This window comes from Cryptotermes secundus, unplaced genomic scaffold (assembly GCF_002891405.2).
Source record: "Cryptotermes secundus unplaced genomic scaffold, Csec_1.0 scaffold1164, whole genome shotgun sequence".
NCBI lineage: Eukaryota > Metazoa > Arthropoda > Insecta > Blattodea > Kalotermitidae > Cryptotermes > Cryptotermes secundus.
The window spans coordinates 150,385-160,035 of NW_019731586.1; the positions used below are offsets into that span (position 1 = coordinate 150,385).

The following is a 9,651-nucleotide window of genomic DNA, read 5'->3' on the forward strand; positions in this document are numbered from 1 at the left end:
AACCAAAGAAAGTTAATATGCAGTCTCCTTTTGTAACCATGTCCTTACCTTTATACAGAAAGAAGTAGCCTTTTTGTCAGAATGGAATCTTCTATATTTAATTCACTTATTGCTCTCGAACTTGTTTATTTTTATCTTTTCTTTCTTGTGTTTCAAAGCAGGAACATACAGAATCTTATATTTTGTAAAGAAGTGAATATTTCAACATTTATACGTGTAACTGACAGCTGGGCTCCAGATAAACAACAAGAGAAAATTATTAAAGCAACACAATTCATACGGAGGCGGTATGCAGCTATCTCATTATTAAAAAAAGTAAAGCTATCCCTGTAACAGGCCTTGAAAGCCCATAGGTGTGTGAAACGTCGAGGATCCCATATTTTCTAGAAAATCGGCACACAATGATAGGTGATGCCAGCCTTACGCGCCCGCCGACCTTTACCCCAGAAAGATTCCTGATACTCATTTTTGTTAGAAGCTGAGTCAGCAACAGGACCAAAATACGGCTGCTGGAAGGATTATACACTCGTCAGAGGCTTGTGAATTCCATTCTCACTCAGATCTGAGATTTATATCCCACAGCATGGAGGTCAATTGGATCACCTCGAATACAAACTAATCACAGAGAAATTGTTAGTAGCCTTTTCCATATCATACTATATACAACCAGTTAAACTCAGGAAACATTATAGTGTAATCGAGGAAGCTGAAATTAGAAGCAATTCTAAATTTTAAGGAATTCCTTCAGGGCACATTAATGACCAGGACTCGTCATGTGATACTTTTCGTGATAATGAGACATTGTTCGTAGAAGATTGTAACAGGATTCACCATGAAGATATAGAACTGAACTGGGGCAATGACGACCATGGAGAAGACTTTCTTGCTAAGGTGATAACTGTGACACTGAATAAGTTAAACTCCTTTCATGGAACGTGGAGTTCTCATGTGTTCAGAAGTTCCAAACCTGAGCCAGATGAGTCCAATAGACAACCAATACCTACGTCTTTAAAAACACTCATATTGTCATGATTTAGGGGTGTGGCTGTAAACGGGGTTTGGAATAGTGAATGAATTAATTGTCCACTTGGACACAAAACTCGAAATTACAGGTAGTTACAGCGCTATTGCCAATCTCCACATTTTACAAATCACCACAGAAATTGATAAGCCTTTTCTGGATTACTCTTTCACCAACCGTTCCCTAGCAACGGCTTATAACAGTGGAGATTCTTCAGCTTCCAGCACTCAGGTCCCATTATCACAGCCTTCCATGCAGAACTCAACTCAGCTGACTAAAATCTCACTGTCAACTGAATTATACAACCATATCTTCTCAGGCTCCCTTGCACAGCTCAGTTGACTGGCTGCACCAGTTTTCTTCTCTATAACTTTTTGGCGCGGAACACAGAGAAAACATCGAGTTTCCAACAATAAGTTTATTGCTGCATCCTTATTTGTTCCCGCGGGAACTTGTTTATCGAGCCGTTGTTCAGAAACGGAAGTTTGTTTATTCTCCTATTGTATAGCAGGGGCTGTACTCGTAGTTGGTATCGTGGTCTTTGCCTAGCAACGGGTCTATACGTCACAATATTATATTACCACGTAGGCCAGTATGTTCCACTTTGTACCCTATCTTCAGAAGTTACGGGCATGCTTTTAAGGAATCTATCTCTTATCCCATACTTACTGAATTCCCAACATTTAATCCTCTCAGCGTTGCTCACGCTAATATTATTTTATGAATATTTTAAATCATGAAGTATATTAAATCAGAAAATTACAATAATTTAATACTAGAAATAATGTATCTAAATTTGAATTAGACTGGTTCCACCGTCCAGAGACGGAGGACGAAACAGATTAACCACCCAGAAAATACAAATAAAGGAGAAAGGGAAATACTCCAGAGAAGGAAGAATGATGCTGATTGAATGGCCAGACTCAAATTCGTTTCCAACAGATGTGTTCGGATATGAATATTTATCGTTATATTGGCGATGCTTCTGAAATTATATTTTCGGAATATTTTATCTCTCTGCCAACGACATGCCTTACCTGCGACAACTTTATCCAAATACTCCATCTCCTGGATGGCTTCATACGTAATCTTGCCTTCATGTTTCTTCAGCACTATGTCGATCTCTTCCCGGAGACGTTCCTGTATATTTTGGTGCAATGACAGCTCGTACAGACAGAACGTCATGGTGGTTGACGAAGTCTCGAATCCTCCAATAAAGAACACAAAGGCTTGGGCTGCCAGAGAGTCCATCGACATACCTACAATATTGATTGATAGCTGCATGATCAGTGTACATCGAAGTCTCAAGTACGTTGAGACGAGGGATATCAGAATGTATAATTCAACTTACGTGAGCCAATCAGAAAGAAGATCATCACAATAACGTACAGAATGAAACGAAATTCGAGCACGAGTTTTCCATATTATAAGTCCTTGTTAAAATAAAGTCGAAATATTGTACAACATATGACCTGTGGTGTAAAGTTTTCAAAATACATTTCACCGTCATATGGCGCCTGCTAAAAGTGGATCGAATTATGGGCACCTCGAAGTTAAATTAGGTGTTCGCCTTTTTCCGTTTCATGGCAGACTGCAGTGCGTCACTATGTATTACTTCGAAAATGTTTTATCACATTTCCTTCGTCCTTTATCACAGCTGTTTGAAATTTGCAATCTCATATTCATTAGTCCTATTATGGACTACATTAAAGTGACCCTTCTGCTGTCTCTACAGGAAACATTCTGTCAAGTTCAGCGACCAATTAATCAACGCAAAAGTTTCTCGACGTTCAATATTCTCTTTTCACTGGTTCTACAGCTCCTTGAACCCTGGACTCTGATTTTTCAGTTTCCTGTTTATTTTACAGACGTTAGGGCTCCTTGGACGGGTCATCAGCTCGTCCCAAGTGCTCTGCCTATACACAGGACAACACAAACACAAAATAAACACATACACACACCAAACATCCATGCCTTGTGTGGGATTCGAACCCATGATCCCGGCTTCCGAGGGAGCGAAGACAGTACATGCCTTAGACCGCTCGTCTACTGTGACCGGCTGACGTTCTAACATACCTTCCTGGATATGTGAGTTTCAACCAATGCCGAACGTCTCCTTGCTGAAACAACAAATTCTATCTCTTAGCTAGGGACCAATCTCTAGTAGTTGCTGTCAGGTTGGAGACTTGGACTCAGGACACGGTTCTCGATCGTTTCTTCCCAAAAACTCACAATGAAGCGGAAACAATACGTACGCTTCTGGAGAAAGGAAAGTGCACCTTGCCCACAGATTGATATTCAGGGCCCAATTCGCACACTGACGCGTGAAACAAGATTCTTCTCTCCACAGTGCATTATGTGGAAGGGCATATCTGTATCTTGATGTAGTTGTCATTAGCAAATTTCGCCGGAAGAGGTCGAATGTTGCGAAACGAGCGTGCGATTTGCGAGTTGTGGTATGGATGGATTTGATCGTCATGAATACTTCTAGGACGCTCGTCTGCAATAGCTCCAGCTCCCTTGCCATATTTCGAGATTCTAGACTGTTCTCCTTGCATAGTTACAGTCAAGACTTCTCCGTTTGCTGTTCTCCGTTGATTCCTTGGTCGGCCTGAATTCGTGAGTGTCTTAGGAGTTACACTTCTTATCTCACGGAGACGCTGCTTCAGTCGTCTAACAAATTAGCATCTGGCTGACGTCGACCAGGATAACATAGCCTGTAATACCCTTGTCGTTGTAAGAGTTGAATTATTATATGTACCAAGGGATGAGATCATGATGCAGTATTCCTCGTCTGTGTTCCATGATCTTTCGATCAGAACTAGGGAATGCTGCGCGGTGTCCACCTTGAGTCCACATGCTGACAACTGACAATAGCTGCCAAGAAATATATTATCCAGTTCGGATTTTACATCTTACCTGAAAAATTATGCGTCCCAGAACACATGTTGCATAACATTTTCGGCTTATATTTCTTGCAAGGAATGAAATAAAGTGAGAGCGTCCACAAATTTCGTTTCATCCTGTGTAAACCTTAGGCTGAAGCACATCACATTTACTCAAGTTGACTAGGATTATAATATTCTTGAAATATTTCTTTTTATTGTGAGAGCCGGAAGAAATGAACAGATGTTTTAATAATAAACAGGCTGACATACGTGATTAACCTTCTCATTAAATATGTAGGAGCTAATTTCTCTTTAGATTTTCCATTGCTATGATCAGTGCATGTCTTAGACTACGAATTCAACAGTCAATTTAGTCCTCTGAGACACACAGTGGGGCGAAACCCCCACTGTCATTCTTTGATTCAAGAAAAATATTGTATGTCTTAAAATGGACATTACATGTTCTCTAATAAATAAAAGACCAACACCAGAAATATTTTCAACGAAAACTGCGAACTGAAGTCATTAGCGACAGCAATGTTTTCAACATAATTATTTTTTTCCGAATGAATATGAAAATTTGTGAATTTTCGAGACTAAATAACTTCAAGGGAGACGGAATTCTCAGATGTATAATTTAATATGAAAAGAAAATGTTGAGCTGTGTCTAATAAAAGGGAACTTTGCTAACTACACTTAGCAAACCTTGGATACAAACGTGTGAGGTGCTTTATCTAGGAATTACAAAGCTTCGGTCGTGCTCAAGCGCCAGGAAGGCAACAAAGAAATCATTCATTTACATACTCTACAATGTACACAAGCACTACTTGCCAAGTTCGCCAGATTTATTCTCCATATTTCCAATTCCATTCTCTTCCATTCCTTCTTCCACTTTGCCCTTATTCTTGATCTGGATAAGCAGTTCCATAAAATCATTCCGTTTAATACTATTCTTCTCCCTGTAACGCACTGTTTCATGAACCATTCTTCGAAAATATTTTGAGACTTTGGGGTCTATAAGTCTCAGGTTCAAGGGTCGCACAGCAGATGGGATAAATGTACTGAGACTTCCGGTTATTGACAACATGGTCGACGATTCGAAGAGTTTCCTTCCCCATTGACGAAATTCAGCGTCTGGATTCTCGAGACAATGACATTGGATGCCAAATGCACATGACGATATTACGTCCGTGGTGTACCTAGCCATGATATCTTTTATTTCAATAATCTCTTCATTATTAGCAATTTCCTCCAGAATGTTTCCAAGCTCTTGTCCACAATCAACCAAAGTTTGAAACATCATCTTCATTTTACCGGAAGTGAAAGTTGGAGCCAACTTAACGCGAAGATTTCTCCACTTTTTTCCAGTAAGAAGGAACAAGTGACCAGTAAGTGGTTCAAATTCTTCATCTGTGAAGAATCCCCTGTCGTGAAAACTAGAAAAATCTTTAACTAGGATACTTTTGATGATATCTGGGTCACGGAATACAAATCCAGGTTTGGCCAACGTGTAAAATCCTCCATATTTCTCACCGCCAAGCTTTCTGTAAAGATCTATGAATACATGTCCTATAGGTTTTCTCAACAATAACAGGTCACTGAAATTTCCAAAGGGGAAAGTTGGTTTAATATAAGCTACATTTCTTTGCTTCCAATAGGTGAAGGACATCTTGAAGTAGACATAAAACGCAACAAGGAGACAAACAAGCAGAGCGCCCGGAACCAGAATTGTGGTTTCAAGTAGGAACCCCATGTCTGTATATGTAATCTTCGTTATGCCTGTGGGAAAATAACACAAATTGATGTCAATACAATGTTCTCTATAAGATATACACGAATAAACTAAAATTTTATTTTTATTAATGTGAATTATGGATGAAATACTTTCACGTCTACTCTGCCGTCACTATTCACACGTAATTTCAGGCATGTGCAAACACACAAATCAGAATGAAATGAAAACAGCCGGCTTTATAAGTACATAGGCAACGTGTGACGATTTCTCTCTGTAAAATATAATGACAGGTACCTTACATTTAATCTATTAATCATACCTAGACATTAAGGTTAAATCTGTTTCTTAATTTAATCTCATCATTATAATTATTATTGCATCATTTACTATGACCCATAACATGAACCCGCAATGTACTGAAGAGCATTCCCAGGCAACCAGTATACTAATTCAGAATATCGCCATAAATCAATATAGTTAAACAGTGTAAAGCCTAAGCCCGTTCACCACTTCTGCTTGAAACGTTTTGCGGTGTGCCTCTGACGTTCCACAAAATTTACAATTCATTGTCTACTACATGTTCTATCATTAAATATTTTATAATGAGCTTCAGTCAGCGTTTTTAATTGAAATACACTTAAATATTCACCTTCATAAATCCTGATTAAATTTCAAAAGGAATTGTTAAAAGCAAACTTCACCAAGAATGCCTATCCCTCTGTTTCTTCAGCTGACACTAGAGCATCATAATAATCACAGTAAAGTTTGCCAGTGAGAATCCGATAGTCTCCTTCGCGGATAGCTTACATAAGTGTAGCAGTCCACACACAAAAGAAAAAATATAACTCCTTATCAGTGTCACTAACAGCTAATCACACATTGTCATAATGTCTTCCTTAACTTCCCGTGTATATTTTATAATCCTCCCTTGTATGAACTAATATGCAGACACAAAATTTTCCGATCGACTTATACTGCCCCTGTCTGTGTACTCTGTGAATGCAGATTGAATAAGCAACCCGAAAGAAGAATTATTTTCGTCAGTGTTCGGGATTATAAGTCTAGCTGAAACATAGGTACAACTGTATGTCAACTGGGTGTCCTATCTGTCTACTACGTAGTCGAAGGTTTTTCTATGGATTAGTCTAGGAATGTCATTGTTCGCCAGTCGGTTCAATGGCACTAAGAACGTAGACATAATAACAAAACATTGTTGCCAAATAAGGCTGCAATTAACAAGCCTCATTTTTTATAGGAGTATATTACTGGTTATCTCAACAATTAATTATCAATTTAATGCTTTTAGTGAACCCATAAACGATATCTCAGTCATAATTAAATATATTTCATAGTTTTATTTTAATCCATCTTTAATCAGTTCTCATTTTGTAAATTTTATTTTCCAGATGAGGCAGATTCTAGTCACCTCATTTTTCTTAACGATTTCCTCCGAAAGAAAAATCACGGTGAAGAACTGCATATCATTTGGTTACGTCATGTAATTTTCTGGTAAACATCCCCCTTTTTCGTAAATGTATTTCTGACAGACACACGAAAGTACGTTACGAACTTATCCTCCTTAATTAACACAGGTTTAATATTACTTATAAACTAAATTGAAAGTGGTTTTAGATCTATAAAATGTAACCCTAATTTCCTTTTAAATTCGCTTAATGAGGGTGGAGTCCAACTGGGTCCACTCGGCACAACGGCCACATGTTGGCCTATTGTAGCCTGCCCCAGGTGATTATGACGATGGAGAATTTGGTGGAATGAAGATTGGCTGGAGAAACCGAAGTACTCGGAGGAAACCCGCCCCAGCGCCACTTTGTCCACCACAAATCCCACTTGATCAGACCCGGGATGGAACCCGGGCTGGAAGGAAATCATGGTGGCCCGATATGAAGCGCCATCCCTGAATCTGTCAGGAGAGAGTAAGGAGGTCAACTAGAAACCAAACCAGGATATAAGTGAACAAGCTGCCTCCCGACTCACTGCACTGCAACACTTTCTCTCCACCTTAATCTGAACAAATACTCAGTTCGCAACTTCATATTCCATTTCTTTAGATCTGTTTCCACATTATTACGTGATCCGCATAAATATCTTGTAAGCTATTATTTCCCTTCAAGATTCATGACAAAAATTTTATGCTTAGATGGTTCCTTTTATGCGTGCAACATTCCTTATAATAGCCAATCACAACAGGAGTTCCTAACCTTTTTACGTTCGAGCACTGAACTAGAGGCAAAATTATTTCGTGTCTTAATACAGGTATGAAACTAAAACACACAGAACACTTGGTATATCATACACCCCGTGTGGAGGAGGGGTCGAATACCTCCACCGTGACCCTGAGATTCGTAGAAGGCGACGAAAAGGAAAGTCTCAAATCTGAGACAGTAAAATATGGTCGCGAGTCCCAAGGGCTTGGATCCGAGAAACACTGAGCTGGCAAGCACCAGAAGCATATAAAAAAGACAGATCTGTCCTCTCGTCAGAGAGGGCGCCCCACAAAAATAAGACCGTAACTATGGGGCTCGACACCAAGACTTACTGACTGACTGGACGTCAGTCGCAATGTGACTTTCACTTTGACCTGGTATATGAATGTACAATAAATTTACATCTGACAAACGAAGATATGGTAGTGATCAACATTACCTGTGCAGGTATCTGTTTTCAAGTTGTGACCGGCGCGTTCTGAAGCCACAGAGTAATGTTGGACGACTGCCGCCAAGAGTACGCGCACGTTCTGATCTCGTTCAGAAGAGAAAGCGTCTGTGACTGGGCACGGGGCATGCAGTTATCTAACCCGTTATTATCATGTTCTGTTGGGCGATACATGCCAGTAATAATCACATGAGACAGCATACTCTCAGACATTATTTACGCTTATACTCTTGGGTTATTGATCGCGTTCTTCAAGCATAAAGGATTTCTAAATTTAGATTTATCTACACATATCGATGATAAGGAAACCAGTTAGTTCTAGTTGCACTTATAAGTGAACTGTTTGTAGTTAGTTATTCAAACAATAACGTTATCAGTCATTCTAGAGATACTGAATTTTTCATGAGAACAACATATGATCGTTTCTTATAATTGTCGTGTCATTGTGACAGCGAAATTTAATATTGAAAACAAAACACATGTGCTTAAATATAATTAATATTCAAGAACGTGTATGTTGTTAGTGTTGCTGCAAAAAAAAAATAAAGCTCGGACCCGACATTGAATTCAGTATGGCAGGAAGAGTCCATGTCGCAAGTTTCTTTCTTTAATTCTTTTAGTGTGGGATGGAGTGAAACTGGGTCCACTCGGCACGGCGGCTACTGATTGGCCTATTGTATCTGTCCCGGGTGATTATGATGACGGAGAACTTTGCGGAATGAAGATCGACAAGGAAAATCGAAGTACCCGGAGAAAACCTGCCCCAGCGCCACATTGTTCACCACAAATTCCACTTAACCAGACCCGGAATCGAACCCGGCAGCTGCGGTGAAAAGCCAGCGACTAACCGCTTGAGCTATGACGCGGCCTTGCGTCGCAAGTTGGTAGGATTCTATTCTTTATAAAAGTAAAGTAAAAAGTAAAGTTATCCCCGTAACAGGCCGTGGAGGCCCATAGGGTTATAAGATGTTGAGGTTCTCAATTTTCTAGACAGTCGGCTCACAGATAGCGGTGAGGTTGTCAGCCTAATGCGCCAGCCGCGCTTTACCCCCAGAAATATTTCTGGTACTCATTTCTGTTAGGGGCTGAGTCGACCCCAGGGCCATAGTGAGGCTTAAAGGATTAGGTCAATTGAAAAAATCCACCTCGTCGGGATTCGATCCAGCGAACTTCCGGCTTCTATTCATTGTAGTCTTGTAATCTAATTTAACGTAGAATTGTGGTATTTGTCCTGTATATATTTATTTTATTCGTATGGATATTGTTTTGTTTCTTGACTCTTGTTGACTCCGTAGGTGGCATTTGGACATAAGTTTGCACATAAGTGAATAAGA

At 39.6% G+C, this 9,651-nt stretch overlaps 1 protein-coding gene across 2 annotated transcripts in view; it reads right to left on the reverse strand.

Moving 5' to 3' along the window:
* LOC111867239 (probable cytochrome P450 6a14) overlaps positions 1-8,447 on the reverse strand; it is a 10,595-nt gene extending 2,148 nt beyond the window's left edge. The window contains exons 1-3 of one of the 2 annotated variants that reach the window (XM_023856909.2): positions 8,309-8,447; positions 4,741-5,688; positions 2,059-2,280 (exon numbers count right to left, since the gene is read on the reverse strand). In XM_023856909.2, coding sequence (XP_023712677.1) covers positions 2,059-2,280; positions 4,741-5,662 — 1,144 coding nt within the window. In that variant the 5' untranslated portion in view covers positions 5,663-5,688; positions 8,309-8,447. The other variant, XM_033752604.1, reaches the window with a different exon arrangement.
* Positions 8,448-9,651: the final 1,204 nt, after the last annotated feature.